At 56.6% G+C, this 17,115-nt stretch overlaps 2 protein-coding genes across 2 annotated transcripts in view; one reads left to right on the top strand and one right to left on the bottom strand.

Annotated features, from left to right (window-relative positions):
• The window catches only part of ZSWIM5 (zinc finger SWIM-type containing 5), a 98,447-nt gene extending 85,838 nt beyond the window's left edge, over nt 1-12,609 (top strand). The window contains 9 exon segments of the mRNA XM_050306904.1: nt 365-541; nt 2,808-2,954; nt 3,874-4,011; nt 4,481-4,741; nt 5,158-5,293; nt 6,979-7,136; nt 9,235-9,398; nt 9,705-9,786; nt 10,162-12,609. Coding sequence (XP_050162861.1) covers nt 365-541; nt 2,808-2,954; nt 3,874-4,011; nt 4,481-4,741; nt 5,158-5,293; nt 6,979-7,136; nt 9,235-9,398; nt 9,705-9,786; nt 10,162-11,024 — 2,126 coding nt within the window. The 3' untranslated portion in view covers nt 11,025-12,609.
• Nucleotides 12,405-17,105, bottom strand: UROD (uroporphyrinogen decarboxylase). The gene is made up of 10 exons (XM_050306913.1): nt 17,025-17,105; nt 16,047-16,159; nt 15,889-15,968; nt 15,626-15,688; nt 15,331-15,528; nt 14,938-15,099; nt 14,520-14,657; nt 14,285-14,385; nt 14,008-14,074; nt 12,405-13,823 (listed from the first exon to the last, which is right to left on the bottom strand). The coding sequence occupies exons 1-10, from the start codon at nt 17,045-17,047 to the stop codon at nt 13,659-13,661; spliced, it is 1,110 nt and encodes a 369-aa protein (XP_050162870.1). The 5' UTR covers nt 17,048-17,105; the 3' UTR covers nt 12,405-13,658.
• Between the last annotated feature and the right edge of the window lie 10 nt (nt 17,106-17,115).

The following is a 17,115-nucleotide window of genomic DNA, read 5'->3' as shown; positions in this document are numbered from 1 at the left end:
CATCAGCCTTGTATGTGACAGTGGATTGTGGTCAGAAAGCAAACAGACGGGTGGCCCCTGCCTCTTTTCTCACCTCTCTGGCCAAGTCACCTATTCTAGCAAGTTACTTAGCAGTGCTGTCTAAAGAGACATTAGTTTCCATCAGAGATGGGTTGGGCAGGAGAGGCATCCAAAGGCAATCTGCCACAGTGCAGGAGCCAGAGCCCCTGTGTCCATCTCAGAAATGGCGTGGGCCCCTGGGCTGGGACCAGGTGGGGCTTTACTCTCATTATGAAGGCAGAGCTCTCTCCAGGGAGGTCATGTCTGGGAGGAGGAACAGGCTGCCCCTGCCCCAGCAAGGCCCTGATGGTTTTTCTCTTTGCAGACTCGCTGGCCAGGCCCAGACGGACCGTGTTCACGCGGGCGATCGAGGGCTGTGACCTGCACTGGCAGGACAGCCACCTGCAGCGCATCATCAGCAGCGACTTCTACGTGTCCCCCTCCTACCAGCGGGAGGGCGAGAGCCTCCTCTTCAACTCCCAGGGACAGCCACTGTGGCTGGGTGAGCATCCAGACCAGCAGCCCCTTGCATGGCCTGTGTGGGGAGGGCTGTTGGTGGAGGAGAGCCACCCAAGGGTACCCGGGGTCCTTGCAAGCTTTTGCATCCTAGACTGTAATTGCTGCCCTGACCCTTAGCCTGAGGGGTGGGGCAAGCAGAGGAATTTGATGCCCAGCCACAGTCCTTAGAGCAATCCCCATGTCTTTACAGTCTGGGTTCCTCTTGAGCAACTTGGACCAAACTTATCATGTCCTCTTTCATCCTGTCAGTGTTTTAGCTGTCCCCAGTGCAAGCTCTCACTTTTTTCAGTACAGGGGGACTGGACACTTAAAGTCCCTTGAAAGTTGGCTGCTTAGCACTGCTGCATCCTCTGGATTTTTAATTCCCTGCTCTCACCTTGGTACTCTCCCCTTAAAGGCAATGAGTAGGTGGTACAATTAAGCCTTATGAAAGCTTAGGGCATAAGGGGTCAGGCAAGCCCAGTACCCTCCTGTGTTGCAGACTTTTAGCCCATGTACCTCAAGCCACAGAAGTTCTCTACTGCAAAGTCATGTCCCTGGGCAGACCTGCAGACCCTTGGCAGCTCCATGTCTGGGATGAAGACAAGTGACATGAAGGGCTTGGTGTGGCTGTCAGCCTTTGGACAGATCCCAAAATGGGAGACACAAGCCCCCACCTCCTCCAGGAGAGGGGATGACTCATCCCCTACAGACCAAGAGGTGAATATATGGACGTGGGACAGGTCAAAGCCCACCACTGCACTGTTGTACACTCCAGGAGCTGGGGTCTGCCACCACCCAACCAAATGGGAAGGGAATAATTTAAGTTTTCTAGAGAGGTGGTTTCTGGAGCAGCAGACACTAAGTTGCTATTAATGCCAGGGAAGGGCCCACATGAAGGCTGCTGGTACAACTTAGCTGGAGCAGGAGAGGATATTTCTACTCTGGGAAGAGTTTTGGGCAGGTGCAGGCAGAAGGGCTCTTCCCTGTGCAGCCACAGGCAGCATTGGTGGGTTAGATGGTGGATTCTAGATGGGCTCCATCTAGAAGGGATGTGGTGGACCCAGCTCCCCTGTCCATAGCCTAATCTGGGTTCTGTTGAGCCCTTAAGTCCAGCTGCTTGGTGTGTGTTATTTTTCTGATGTATTTACCGTGACTTTTGGATTTTGCGCTTTTGCTTTCTTGGCACCCTTTCAGGGACTCAGTGCTGGGAGAAGAGTGTGATTTGTCAGCAACTTCCAGTGATGAATTCAGCGAGAAGATGAATATTTCATCCATTTAGCAGATGAATAGAGAGAGCAACAAGAAGCTCTTTTACAGATGTGTTTGTTCTGACAACCTCTTCCTCACGTATTCTTTGTGGGTGACCTTTGGGATGTGAAAACCCCACTTGTAGAGGTGGTTGTCTGCATTTCCAGAGCTTTTGGAGCTCTCCCAGGAATAGAAATTATCCCTCTACCATAACTTTAGATCTTCCATGTTTGCCTGGGTTTTTTTTCTCCCCTTGGTAGGACATCTTGCAAGAAAATGGGATTTTTGCTGCTTGTTATGCAGCATGTCATGTCATCTGCTCCTGCTAATTTCTCACCCAGTCATAATCCTCTCCACAGTTGCTTGTGATTTCAGGTGAGCAATAAGCAGCAGGAGCAGATGAATTCCTAAGCAACTGTGAGTCCTGGGAGGGGGCTCCATGCAACTGTTCCTAATAATAAAACACCAGGTAGGAGAACTGCAGAAAAGACGGGGTGTCTGCAGAGCTCTCTCCGTGGAGCTGTTAAGGAAGCAGTTGAGAGCATCACCCCAAACCTGCCAGTGTCCCCAGCGCGGTGCTGTGTGCCCTGTGTATCATCACCCGTGCCACGAGAGCAGGGAAGGGTGTTGGTCAGGACACCAGGAAGTGTTTGGGTGCACCAGCAGTGAGAGGAATCCCGATTTTAGGAGAAATGAGCGGCAGGGTTGCACCAGCCTGCGCCGGAGCTGCCGTGCTGCGGCAATGGCGCGTTGGAGACGCTTCCATTAGATAAGCTCTGCGGAGGTGGGGATTTAGGCATTGACGTGGCTGCCGTGGGTTGAATGTGGTAGGAGCCCCGTTAGCATTCCCGCTAGGCATCCCTTCCGGGAGCAGGGAGAAAGGGATGAACTCAAAACAGGAAGCAGGAGTTTAGCTGGGGCGCGGGGAAGATCAGGAGAAGAAGATGCCACATCAGTACCGCCCTGTAAATGTCTGTGCCCGCCTGGCTCAGCCGTGCCCCCTGTGCTTGTCCTTGCAGAACACGTCCCCACAGCCTGTGCTCGGGTGGATGCCCTGCGCTCCCACGGCTATCCCAGGGAAGCTCTCCGGCTAACCGTTGCCATAATCAACACCCTGCGACTGCAGCAGCAAAGGCAGCTGGAAATATATAAGCATCAGAAGAAAGGTAGGGGAGAAGTGCCTCATGAGGCCTGCCTGGGGTGTCTTAAGCTGGTTGGGAAAGTCTTCTCCACTTCCAAGAGTGGAGAGGTTGAGGGTGGGCAGCGCTGCATGGGATTACTCACATCCTAGGAGGACAAACTGATTGCTTGAGCCAGCCTGAGTTGATACTCCCATGCTGAGGACAGAGCTGCCCACATGCTGTCTTCAGGCTGCTGGAGCAGGGATGTTCTTGCTCCCACAGTCACTGTGTCTGGTTGCCTGTGTCCACTTGCCTTTGTCTGGTTGCCCAGGCAAGTACTGCCTGCTTTAAAGAGGAGCTGCCTCTCTGAAAAGCAACAGTAACTGGCTGTGTGTGCTACCTCCACCTTGCATTTCCTGAGTAAATGTACCAAGAGGCAATCCCAGTGTTCCTCCTTTTGCAGGGAGCTTTTGGGGGTCAGGGACTGCAGTGCTGCTGAAGGTCAGCGACTCCTGGTCCTTGCCAGCTCAGCCAGCTTGACATCACCAAAAGATGGAGCTTTTAAGACTTACTGGAAGTCTTTGTCATTTCAGGAGAGATTTCTGCTTGTATTTCCAAAACATTCAGGCTACCATTGGAAATTAGTCCATAAGCTGCAGGTCTGGCTTTATAGACTCTATCTTGGGACTCTGCAGTCCCTCGTGTCCTCCTGGAACAGAGAAAGAGTCACTGCATGTCACTGCATGCAGTCGTTTATGTGGCCTTAGGGGCACCTTTGTGGGAGTGTGTGCCTGCTCCCTCTGTTGTCTGTGCCTGGTGGCTGCTCTGAGCTGCTCCTTGCCCTTGTGAACTGCCATGTCCAGGCTGTGGGAGGAAAAAAAGGTCTCAGAGACCCCTCTGGGTGCAGAACTTGTCCTTAAATTCCTTACTTCTATCATCTTTCTGTTCTGTTTTTTTTTTGCAGAGCTCCTGCAGCGAGGAGCAACAACCATCACCAACCTGGAGGGCTGGGTAGGCCACCCTCTGAACCCCATCGGCTGCCTCTTTCTCACCCTGACCGAAGCTTGTAGATTAGAAGAGGAAAATTGCCTTGAAATTTCAGGTACCAAGTGCTCCTCCTGGCTCCCTTCCCGGTGGCTGTGGCTGAGGTGGGTGCAGGTCTGGGGCTCTGAACGCCTGGGCTTTGAGTCTGCCCTCACTGCCTTGGCAGGAGCGGCCAGGGCAGAGAAGCAAGGTAGTGACCCTGAGTTTTCCCAGCCCCAGGGTCTGCAGCCAGAGCAGAGCCGGAGGGCAGCTCATCAGAGCTGGGACAAAGAGTGCTGGTCCATGGGAAGGCTCTAGTGTGTCAGCTGTGCACCCTGTTGAACATGTCTTGGGTCTCCTGCAGAAGGAAGGGGGAAGCCCATATCTCCCTCAGGGAGCTTTTATCCATCATCTCTGGGTGACTGAAGGTGGGCAGGAAGGGAAATGTGCATCTTGCTTCTGAAGTTGAGAGGTTTTTTTCTCTGGCGTGGTTCTGCTACCTAGGAAGACTCTTCTAACCCCACTGCATCTGCTCTCTCTTCTTTCAGACGCTGGGGACTCCAAACCCCCAGTGTATCAACATGTGCCCGTCGTGACTGGCAGCCAAGACAGCGGCGAGTCCTACCTGTCCCTGGCCTTAGAGGTGGCCCTGATGGGGATGGGTCAGCAGAGAGTGATGCCTGAAGGTCTCTATGCCCAGGACAAGGTGTGCCGCAACGAGGAGCAGATCATTGCTCGGCTGCAGGACCTGGAGCTGGACCCGGTGCTGGTGCAGACCCTGCGGAAGCAGTGCATCTTGCTGCTGGAAGGTGAGGACTCAGCTCATCTACATGACTTCTGTGTCTTAGTTGAATGTTGGTAACATCTCTGGGGTGCCCTTTCTGAAGTTTACTCCTGTCTGACCCCACCCTGGCTTCTTCCTCTCCGGGCGTGGTGCAGAGCCTGTAGGATGGCTGCTCTGCCCCATTGCCTGGCAAAGCAAGGGTTTGCTGGCACCCCTGGGAAAAGACCAACTCTGAGGCAATAAAGAGAAGGGTGCTAAGCACCTCAGTTTCTGAGGCTTTTTGACCTGAAAGGTTTCTTCAGAAAAGGAAAGAGCAGCCCTGGATCTAACTTGAGTAATAACATGCCAGGGCAGCAGATCCTCAGAGCTTCGGGGTGGTGCAAACCCCAGCCACAGATCCTGCTGTGCTAATTATGGCTGATGGGCTCTGCTTCTGCCTAGGTGGTCCCTTCAGCGGCTTGGGAGAAGTCATCCACCGTGAGAGCGTCCCCATGCACACCTTTGCCAAATACCTGTTCTCTGCCCTGCTGCCCCACGATGCAGATCTGGCATACAAGCTGGCTTTGCGGGCCATGAGGTTGGTGCATGTTTAATTCTGTCTCTGCCCCCCTTTTTGCCTCTCTCCTGTGCTCAGTGGGAAGCTGGGATGCTTTGCAACTTCAGAGCAGGGATGGGAATGGAGACAGGCTTGGAGCTTGCCACCCTTGGGATCTTGTGCAGTGTGTAGGGTCACCTGGGCACAGCAGCAGTGCAAAAAGCTTCCTGCTCTCTTTTTGGGTGATTCCTGTTTTATAAGCCCCATCTGTAATATATGCATGGATCCAATAATGTCTGCTGGTCCAGCTCTCCACCTCAGCCCCTTGCCCCAGGCTGGACCACCACCTGCCTGTCCCTATGACGGGCATCCTCTGCCGGAGCAGGTCCCAGACACTCACAGGGCTGTCGTCTGCCTTCTGTCTGCCAGGCCTCGGGCACCCTGCAGCCCTCCCTGCCTGCAAGAAGGGCTGTTATCCTGGCACAGATGGGTGGATGGTTTGCCCTGGGCTCCAGGATGTCACAGAGCCAGGTGGAGAACACAGTTGCACTGTGTTCTCCATTAAATCCCATCTCTGTCTCTGGGACTGGGGACACAGCTGATGCTGAGAGCTGCCTTATCTCCCTTCCCAGTGCATGACAGACTTCAGACATCAGCCTGTGTACTGCACTGTTTTGACAGGGCCTGGATGGGTCTTGAAAAGGCTGGAATTTCCCAAACAAGTCAATGCTTGAAGGAGTTTCAACCCTAGAGCATCCCAGTGCTCTCTCCCTGTCACACCATTAAAAGTCCTGGCCCAGAGCATTATCTCCATGCAGCATTTCCTCAGTGAAATGGACAACCAGAGGACAACCAAAGCTAATAAGCAGTGGAGGGCCTCTGTGGGGTGTGGGGGCACCATGCCCTGCCAGACCTCCGGCCATCAAACAGGACTAAGTGCCCTAGGGATGCACGTTGCTCCTTCACCATCTGTTAGTGCCCATCCCCTGCTCCCAGCTGGGACTCCCTGTGTTGGGATGTCTCTGACCTGGGCTGGAAAGGTTGGGCTTCTGCTGCCCTGTGGTTACCTCAAGCCTGCAGGTGAGGAGAGCAGAGACAGCTGGATGCTCTCCACATCTGGGGGAACAGTTTCCCTCCTACATGCCTCAGCTAGCCATCAAGTCAGTGACACCAGCACCAACTCAGGGGTTTAAAAGCTAACGTGTATTTGTCACCACGGCTGGCAACACAAGACTCCTGCTCCCCTTCCTTAGGCTTCTCCCCTGGGGTTTCCAGGCTTTTGGCTATCCCTACAAAAGCAGGTAACCTAACCCGGCTGGGGAGGCCCTGGGGAAACGTGCCACTGCCTCTGATCATAACCAAACATCTTAAGAAGAACCAGATGATACAGTCAGTTCTGCTGGGTGCTCTGACATGAAAGGAGCGGGAAGGGAGGAGGGATTTTACTTCTTCTCCTTTTTTTTTTTTTTTTTTTTCGTCTTTCTCCTGAGGTCTGTGCTTTCCCTTACAAGTTTATAAATCACTTCACGGGTCGTTCTCCTCCTTTCAAGTCGGCCTGAGATTGATCCCGGTGCCCATGTGTTGAGCACGCAGCCTCAGCAGCCCCACACATGCAGGGCAGCGGGATGCCTTCAAAGGCGTCGCTGCAGGCAGCCCCTGCCTCTCCCTGGCAGCACCTCGGGGGCTGGGTTGGGGTCTGATGTTTCCTTCTCCTGTTTGCCCTTCAGGTTGCCTGTCCTGGAGACCACAGCACCGTCCGGGGACGTGACTCACCCCCACCACCTGGTGTCGGTGGTGCCCAGCAGGTACCCGCGCTGGTTCACCCTGGGCCACCTGGAGTCACAGCAGTGCGAGCTGGCCTCCACCATGCTCACGGCAGCCAAAGGTTGGTGGCAGGGCAGCCCCGGGGCAGAGCTGATGGGATAGTGCTGCACAAGGGCATCGAAGGGTTTTTCCTGGAGGAAAAGAGGGAGGTCTTGCTTCTGCTCCCTCGAGCACCCACTGGCAGCCTGCTATGGGCAAGGTGTGGTGAACTGGCCATGGAACAGCCCAGCGGAGTCCGTGGGGTTCTTGTCCCAAAGGGCTCATGCTCCAGCAGGGCAGGATGGGAGTTTCCCAGGAGGTGCAGGCAAGCCTGCAGGGATGCCAACCACAGTGCTGCATGTCCTGGGTGATGCAGGACCATGTCTGCCCTGCAGCACAGTCAGCTGCCAGGCTAGTGAGCCCTGCCAGGCATGTCGTGGGTTCATGCCATGGTTTAGTTTGAAGCTGCTTATCCTTTGACCTCTGCTTTGTCTCTTCCTGTCGTGTGGTAATGATCCTGCATGGGCTGTTGGAGGGAGAAGACCTCCCTGGGCACCAAACCACAAGTGGCTTTTGTCAGGGCTGAAGATGGGATCAGCCGTGCTGGGTGGGACACTTTGTTCCCAGCCACAAGGGGCTCGTGAAACACCTCCTCACTGGTCCCTTGGGCCTCTTCAGTTCCTGCCAGGCACAATGATAAGGCGAGCACAGGCTTTTCATTAAACATCCCTCTGACCAGAAACCAGCCCCACAAGGAAGCCTTGCGTCCCATGAGGGTCAGTGGGCCGAGCAGGTACCACTGCCCACTGTAGTCCTGGTACTGCCAGCCTGATGGGGAAGATTTTTCCCAATGAGACGGAAGGAAAATGAGCTGTCAGAAAGTTCCAGCCTCGCTGCCTTGGCAGCCTCTTTTCTCCTTCCAGCCTCCTCCTCTAGGCTGCTTTTCCAGGGCTGATGGTGTCCTGCCCCTGACTTGCAGTGCCTTGATGGAGAGCTGGTACCTGGCTTATCCTTTAGGTTTTTTTTCTCCCTTCCAGTGCCTGATGGGGAATGAGGGGCATGGAGCTGTTGGATTGCATCTGTTTTTCCCACTGTGCCCTTCCTGGGGTGTTCCCCTGCTGCAGCACGTCCTGATGTGATCCTGCGTCCTCGCAGCCCCTCTTGCCTGCGCCCCCACGAGCCATTTTTAGGGAGGCCTGGATTTTGGTGGCGGTGCGAGCGGCTGCGGTGGGCGGCAGGCGATATCTTTAGCTGTGAGTCACCCGAGATGTCTCTGCGTGTCCAGGTGCAGCGCTGGGTTTTTCACACTGCTGTGCGTGATTTGGTTGTCTTTGCATGAGGTTCATCTGCTCGGTCTGCGACTCTGGGAGTAGGAACATGAAGAGACCTGGTGTGGCACGTTGGCACCTCTGCTCTGCCCACACCCCAAAGGTCCCTCTTCCCCAAGCTTAGATGCAGGATCATGATACTAATATGCCTTGATGGGTCCCTCTTCCAAGATCCTGCCCTGTCTCCCAGTGCCATCATGTATCCTTCTAGCACCCATGACCTCCTGTGGCAGGAAACCCACAGCATCACTGGTGTAGTGCCATGAACCCCCTTCTTTGGGCGTAGCTCAGCCTGCCTTGGTTGCAAGAGCTGCTTGCCTGATCTGGGATATCCAGGAACAAGTGAGAGTCTGGGTGACCCCAGCACAGCCTTGCATAGGGAAGGGATTTACTGGGCAAGGCAGTATGTGTGCAGCAAACAGCTTTTCTTCTTCTTTTTAATGTTCCTGAATGAAAACTGACCTTTCTGCAGCCTTTCAGTACTGGGCATCTCCCCAAACCCCTCCTTTCCTGGGAAGAGGCAGCTGTACAGCTGTTGAACTTGAGGACAGAGTGGAACAACCAGGTGCCTGGAAATGTCAGCTTAAACTCCTGGACATGTCTGGGATCACTCAGAGTTTTTTGTCCTCTCCATGAGAGGATGAACTTGAGTGAGGGTGGATGCTGTAGGATGTGTCACCTCCTGGGGAGGATGGTGCATTTTGGACTGTTGGACTGCAGGGCCAGATCCAGCATCCCTGTGTGTCCAGAGGGGCTGAAGGGACTGTTCACAAGGTGGTGCAGGCAGGAGGTGATGCTCAAGGGCAAGGTGGAGGAAGGCTGAGCCATCTGACCGTTCTTGCCTGCACACAGGGGACATGCTGCGCCTACGCACGGTGCTGGAGGCCATCCAGAAGAACATCCACTCCTCCTCCTTGATCTTCAAGCTGGCTCAGGATGCATTCAAGATCGCCACGCCAGCTGACAGCAACTCTGACACCACGCTGCTCAATGTGGCGCTGGAACTGGGGCTCCAGGTACGGGATAGTGCTGGGGATGCTGGTGGCCCTTCTGCCCCACACGCTCTGGCAGCAACACTGGTGAAGGTCTTCCACCAAGCAGGGTGCTCCCTGTGGAATGAGTAAATTGATCCCTGCATGGTCCTGAGCAGGGGAGCTCAGCCCTGGGAAGCCCCTGTGCTCACTGTGGTTTGGGTGGAGGTGAGGCAGCACCAGAGAGCTGGTAGCCAGCTGGACCAGGGGAGTTTCTGAGGAGCACTACTCTTTTTGGTGGCCTCCCTGGAGCCGTGTGGGGCAGCCATTCACCCCAAGTTTGCCTCACAGGTGATGCGGATGACCCTGTCCACCCTCAACTGGCGGCGGCGGGAGATGGTGAGGTGGCTGGTGACATGTGCTACCGAAGTGGGTGAGTGCCTCACTGTGCTGGGGGGATTTGGCCCACATGTGGTGGGAGTGGGCATGGAAATCCTAGGGCCATTTGTAGTTCTGGGTATCTGAGCTCTCTTGGGTCTCCCATTTCTTCCTGGGTAACTGAGTGCACCTCAGAGCACCAGCTGGGGTTGGGGCTGCAGCAGTGGCTGGGTTTGGGACGGGGATGGGTCCTGGCCAGCGGTGCTTGCTGTGCCCTGCAGCGTGGCAGCACAGGGCAGCCTCTGCCTGTCCCTGTTGAGGCAGGGGCAGCAGCTCAGCACTGCTGTGGGCTGGCTTTCAGGTCTCAGAGGAGCCCTGTGAACTGAGCCAGGCTCCAGGGCTGTGCTGTGACCACAGTGTTTTTTTGCAGGGGTGAGGGCCCTGGTGAGCATCCTGCAGAGCTGGTACTCGCTGTTCACTCCCACGGAAGCCACCAGCATTGTGGCGGCCACAGTGATGTCCCACAACACCATCCTGCGCCTGAGCCTGGACTACCCACAGCGGGAGGAGCTGGCCAGCTGCGCCCGCACCCTGGCCCTGCAGTGTGCCATGAAGGACCCCCAGAACTGCGCCCTGTCTGCCCTGACCCTCTGCGAGAAGGACCACATTGCCTTCGAGACTGCCTACCAGATCGTCATCGACGCCGCCTCCACCGGCATGACCTACACCCAGCTCTTCACCATTGCCCGCTACATGGAGCACCGGGGCTACCCGCTCCGGGCCTTCAAACTGGCCTCGCTGGCCATGACGCATCTCAACCTGGCCTACAACCAGGACACGCACCCGGCCATCAACGACGTGCTCTGGGCCTGCGCCTTGAGCCACTCTCTGGGCAAAAACGAGCTGGCGGCCATCATCCCGCTGGTGGTGAAGAGCGTGCACTGTGCCACGGTGCTCTCGGACATCCTTCGCCGCTGCACCATGACAGCCCCAGGGCTGGCCGGCATCCCTGGCCGCAGGAACTCGGGGAAGCTGATGTCCACTGACAAAGCCCCCCTGCGACAGCTGCTGGACGCGACGATAAGCGCCTACATCAACACCACCCACTCCCGGCTCACCCACATCAGCCCGCGGCACTACGGGGAGTTCATCGAGTTCCTCAGCAAGGCCAGGGAGACCTTCCTCCTGGCGCAGGACGGGCACATACAGTTCGCCCAGTTCATTGACAATCTCAAACAAATCTACAAGGGCAAGAAAAAACTGATGTTGCTGGTGCGGGAACGGTTTGGGTGAGCCCCGGCTCCTGCCGTGCTCACTGGCAGGGTCCGCCCGCAGCATGGGGACTCGGGAGAGAAGAAGGAAGGAAAGTGGAGATCACCTTCCCCCCATCGGCAGAGGCTGCTCTGTTCTGGTCTTCTGTTTCTTTTTTTTCTTTGTTTTTTTTTTTTTTTTTTTTTTTTTAATGTTATTCTTTCTTGGATTTAACCATTTCACACACTGAGAGGATCCAGAGATTCCTTGGGCACAAACCAAAAGGCAACCACGGGGAAAAAAGGATGGTTCACTCAGCCCCCTGCCCTCCCTTGCCAATACCAAAAGCTAACCTGGAAATCTAATACCTCTTTCCTGAAGGACGCGGTCGCTGGAGGGATACGAAGGTTGCAAAGTGTAAAAAATCTTTAAACTTAACATGGGGAATTTAACAAAAAAAAAGAAAAAGAAAAAAAACACAACAAAAAAAAGAACAAAAAAAAAAAAAGAAAGAAAAAAAAAGCGAGCAAAGAAACCTGCGACACTAGAACCTCATGCGTCACCAAAAGCGATGGCTTTGCAGAGCGCTTCTCCCACCCGCCCGAGACATGCAAACTCCTCTATTTGTGAAGATACTTCAATAAAAACAAGTAAAAGTAACTGTTCTCAGGGATTGCTTACTAAAAGTAACACAAAAAAAAAAAAAAAAGCATTTATGATACTGTAAATACTATAGTATATGTGTCAATTATTAAATTGTAAAGTTATAATTATTTATAATTCTGTCTTTTATTTGGGGGATACTTGAAATTGTTGTGGGCTGGGGCGATTATTTTTATTATTGCTATTATTATTATTATTGTTATTATTATTATAACTATTATTTAAAAAAAACTACACAAAACCACAGACAAAAAGAGGAGGAGGCACGCGAACGTTTCTCAGGTTCCCATGGCATTGTCAGCAGCGAGAAGGGTGTGGGGGGGAGGCGAACTATCTGCTCGACTCACAGCCCTGGGACAGACGGACGGACGGACGGATGGAAGGAGGAGCAGCAGCCCAGCGCTGGAGGACAGCGAAGGAAGGGACTCGGGGCGATGCTCGCTCGGACACATGTGGGGCTGGCGCTGGAGGACGCGAGCCCATCGCCTGGCACGCAGCGGTCTCCCGGCAGGTGCAGGGTGTGAGGTGCCCGGGTGGGCACCAGGGCCGCCTGGCTCCCGGGGAGGGAGGGGGCAGGTGCAGCCACGTCACCTCCCCACACCGTTCTGCTTCCCAGCTCCGTGGTGCAGCCAACGCTCGGCCCTTCGGTTTTGGTTCATTTCTTTGCCCGAGGGTTGGGAGGGCTGGGGGACCAGGGCCGGTCTGGATGGTGACTTGTAGTTAGAGAACGTGGGCTAGTTATCTGCTGTCTGGTTTGACTTTTAATTTTTTGGCAAGTGACTTGTGTCCGCACTCCGGCCAGGAAACCAATTGTACTCGGTCTCTGTCGCCACCGAAATAGCGGTCTTCAACCAGTCTGTTTCTCTCTTTTTTTCCTTCCCTTTTTTTTTTTTTTGCGTGCGTGCGTGTATGTGTGTGTGCGACCTCTTCATCTGATGTTTAATAATAAAAGGGATGAACGTTACCCCCCGTCTCTCTCCTGCCTTTCTCTGAAGTCAGGGGGTCACCACGCTTGCTGGGCAGAGCCCCGGGGAGGAGGCAGTGTCGCTGCTCCCTGTGGTACCCAGCTCCTGTGGGGGCATGGAGCAGGGGCAAGGCATCCTGGCTGCTTCTGGGTGCGATTCCCTGCCACGCACGGTGTTAGCAGGTCCCTGATCATGCTGGAGGCACTGCCCTATCCGTGCCAGCTACAGCAGTGTTGGCACCCACGTCTCGATCCATCCTGCAGCCAGCCTGGACTGCAGTGAGTGTGCTGCAGTGTGGGATGGGGTGGCAGAGAGTCATAACTCAAGGTTCCTGGTTTACTTTCTGCAGGGTTTGCTGAGCCCCAGGCAAGCTTGCCTCTGAGGATCATGAGAGATGAGGAGGTATGCATGGGGGAAGAACTCCAGGACTGGTGGAATGGTCGTAGAGAGACTCTGGGAGCTGGAGGAAGGTGATGGTGGTAATAGGGCCATGGTGCATCCCAACCAGTGTGGCAGGGTGCTGGTGGTCCCCCAGATGAGTCCTGCTGTGTCTCCCCCCCCCCTTGGGCTGCCCTGGGTTGACATCGTGTTGCCTATTCCCACCTGAGCAGGACTCAGGCACTGCTCATGCTGTAAACCTGTGATCCTGCCAGCCTCAGGCAGCCTCTCCCTAGCAGAGCTGAGTGCATCCACAGTGCCAGGAGATGCCTAGTGTGCTCTGGGCTCACATCCTCTCCTGCAAGCACAGACACTGTGCAGCCTGGCAGGGAGAGGCAATCCCACTGCGCTGGCACCTGTTTCCCCATTCTGACCAACAGGACGGGGCTCAGGGGTTCCCCCTGACCCCACATGCCCCTCTAACTGCCTGCCACAACTGCCCATGTCCTTCAGGGCCATCCAGTTCCCCGTCCCCCCAGCCAGAGCCACACGGCTGCTGCAGAGAAGGTGCTGGTTTAATGCTGCAGCCCAGCCTGGAGCAAACCTTGTGACAACACACTACTTGGGGTGACTGTGCCCAAACCAGAGTCCTATCCCCAAGGCCCCAGGCTCAGCTGTGCTTGTTGATGTGACGGGAATGAGCGTGCACGGCCTCCACAAAGGCACCCACGTGTTCAGGGTTCATGTCAGGGTAGAGGCCGTGGCCCAGGTTGGCGATGTAGCGTTGGGTCCCAAAAGCCTCCAGCATCTTCTTCACCAGCTCGCCAATCTTCTCCTGTAGGCACCGTGGGAAACCATGTCAGACCCATCCCTCCCAAAATACTTCCCACTTCCCAGTCCCCAGCCAGCCTAAGGGACTTCTGGGACACAAGCCAGCAGTGGAGGTGGGGAAATTGAGGCAGAAGGCCTTTAAAACAGGCTGGAACTAGCCCCGGTGGCTGAAAATGGCCATGGCTCACCTTGGGTGCGTAGAGAGCACAAGGATCCAGGTTCCCTTGCAGGGTGACATCCTTCCCTATCTGTGCACTGCAGCCGGGAGGAAGCTTGTGAGTTGTTGCACGTGGTGCAGAGGCTGAGGGCAGCCAGGTGCCTGCAGCCCCCACCACAGGGCACCCAGGACCCCTCAGTGCAGCCCTTGGTTGCTGCAGCATGGTGGCCCAATTACCACCCTCCTCTGGAGCAGCCATGGGATGGCTCAGGGCAGAGGAGCACCTGAATGCTCTGTCAAACTCTTACCGAGCTTCCTGGGGCCGGATGGTCCAGTCGAGACCGACCACCTCGTATCCGGCGTGGGCCAGGTCACGCAGCGCGTAGTGCGCGTCCTTCGCAAAGATGATCTGGGGAGGGAGGAGAGGGGCAGTAGCTCTGCTATGGGTCAGGCCCCTCTCCACGGGCCAGACTGGGGTAAGCAGGTACAAGGGGATATACCCCTCTCCAGCAGCCAGGGTCAATCCAGGCAGCCCCGACTCACCATGGGCACCAGGGGCAGCGCTTCCTCCTTCAGCTTGCTCTTGACAGCCTGGGCGATGTCTCGGATGTATGGCAGGGCAAAGTCCTGAAACTGCTCTGGGCCCAGGTGCCCTGCATGGGATTCAAACAGCTGGAGCGCCTGCCAGAGACATGGAATCATTTAGGCTGGAAAAGACCTTTAAAATCATCCAAATCCAGCAGTTAACCCAGCACTGCCAAACCACCACATATCCCCAGGTGCCACAACTACACATCTCTCAAATACCTCCAGGGATGGCAACTCAACTACTTTCCCATGGGGCTGGGAGAGCAACACCTCAGTTCCTCTCCCTCCTCCACCCAGAAGCTGGACCCTCTCTGCTCCCTGTCCCCAGTCCCTGCCTTCCTGCCTGGCCCTGTCCCCATACCCCAGGACACACCTGCGCTCCAGCAGCCACCTGCCCCACCAGGTAGTCAGTGATGACATCGGCCAGCAGCCGCAGCAGTTGGTGGCTCGCTTCGGGGTGCCGGTAGAGCCAGCTCTTGGCTTTGGACATTGTAGAGGAGCCGCCACCCTCAATCATGTAGGACATGAGTGTCCACTGCAGGCAGGAGAGAAGTGAGGAGGGTGATGGAGATGAAAGAAGACATGAGGCACCAGTCGCACTGCTGAAGGTAGGACCTGTGAGCACCTCAGAGCCTGAGGCACAGCTGCTCCTGCCTTGAATGTCCCCCACTTACACAGCCCTGTAGCACCCGCATCTGGAGGCGTCATGGCTGGTGTTACCCCAGGAGGGCAAAGGAAACCCACATGGAGGAGCCTCATCACTTACCGGTGCCCCTGAGAAGCCGATGAGGGGCACCCTGCCCTCCAGGCTGTGTCGTGTCAGAGTGATGGCCTGGAAGACATAACCTAGCTCCGCGGTCACATCCACCTTCTGTCGCAGTTTCAGCAGGTCCTCCACCTCCTTCAGGGGCTCTGTGAACGTGGGTCCCTTGCCGGGGACCATGACAACCTCCATGCCCAGCGCCTGGGGACAGGTGAGAATGGAAGAAGCAGGAATGGGGCGTCTGAACTCTGCCCCATTCCCAGCGGCTGCTCCCCATGGCGTTGGCCATGGCTCTCACCTGGGGCACCACCAAGATGTCAGAGAAGATGATGGCAGCATCCAGGGGGAATCGTCTGAGTGGCTGCAGAGGAGAAGAGGCAGTGTCAGTGAGGGGCTGGGACCCCTCCCCACGGAGGGCCTGGACAAGCACATGAGGCAGCGGGGTCTCCAAGCGCTGAACAATTTACTGGCACCACCTGGGGAAGCCAGACCCAAGGCTTCTCCCCATCCCTGTCCGGTCAGGGAGAGGGAGACACACAGACCCTGCTGAGGAACGCTCACCTGCAGCGTCAGCTCACAGCACAATTTGGGGCTCCGGCAAGTGGCAAAGAAATCCTGCGCCGCCCGGGTCTCCCGAAACTCTGCAAGGGACCAGCACAAGGGTTACCGGGTGCATGCTGAGGGCCCCTCGCCGACCCCACGTGCCTCCACCGGCTCACCTGGCAGGTACCGGCCCGCCTGCCGCATGCACCACACCGGGGTGTGCTCCGTCTCCTCCCCGCGGGCCGCGCGAAGGAACGTGTCGTTCTTCAGCTTGGGGAAGCCCTTGGGACTACGGGAGAAGGAGCAGGTACAGGCTGTCACCCACGAGGGGTTTGGGGCAGGGGATGCCATGGCCAGCGGCTCGTCCCCACTCCCCAGCCGGTGACCGCAGGGAAGGGCTTGGGCCCAGCTGTGACAAACGCGATAAATTCTCCCCACCACAGTCCAGGGCCTCTTCCTGCTGGGGGCTGCGGGGCCCTCCCCAGGGAGAGGCGATGCCCGGCCCAGGGCCCGTGAGATTAAGTTATCGGGGCCACCAGTTGCTCCCGCCTGGAGAGGTTCGGGACGAGCGGGCGCGGGCAGTCCTGCCACCGGCGGCCCCGGCCCCTGCCTGTGCCGGGCCACGCGTCCCCAGCACCCCCGTCGCGGTGTCATCACCGAGGGGCTGCTGGAGCCCGACCGGCCCCGGGATGGGGAACCCCGAGAACCGCGGGGCTCACGGGGACAAAGTCCCCAGAACCTCCGCCGTGGGACCAGCAACTTCGCTACCGCACCAGTGCCCCTGCTGATCCCTCCTAGTGCAGAACTAGCACTCCCAGTGCCTCCTCAGTGCAGGATCGACCCCCACAGAGTGACCTCAGTGCCGGACCCCGGTGCCAGCACCACAACCCCAGGGCCACGGCGGTGCCTCACCAGTGGCCCCAGTACGGCACCCCGCCACCAAAGCACCACCCCCGGGGCCCCCGCAGTGCCAGATCGCCATTCCCAGAGTCACGCGAGTGTCCCCAGTGCAGGACCCCAGCGCCAAAGCACCATCCCCAGGCCCAGACAGCCGTTCCTAGAGCCACACCAGCGTCCCCCTTGCAGATCCCGGTGTGTGTCCCCTGTCACCGCACTAGGAGGAGACGCAGCCCTGCCTGGTCCCAGTTACTCACAGCAGCCGCTCACCACCCTCCATCTCCTGCACCGCTCCTCGGACCCCGCGTTGCCTCCCGACGAGGCGCGGTCCGCCCAGGTCCGCCCCCG

Source organism: Myiozetetes cayanensis, unplaced genomic scaffold, assembly GCF_022539395.1.
Source record: "Myiozetetes cayanensis isolate MyiCay16 unplaced genomic scaffold, myiCay2020 scf12, whole genome shotgun sequence".
NCBI lineage: Eukaryota > Metazoa > Chordata > Aves > Passeriformes > Tyrannidae > Myiozetetes > Myiozetetes cayanensis.
The sequence above is the reverse complement of the archived record's forward strand: the minus strand, read 5'-3'. Positions and strand labels throughout refer to the sequence as shown.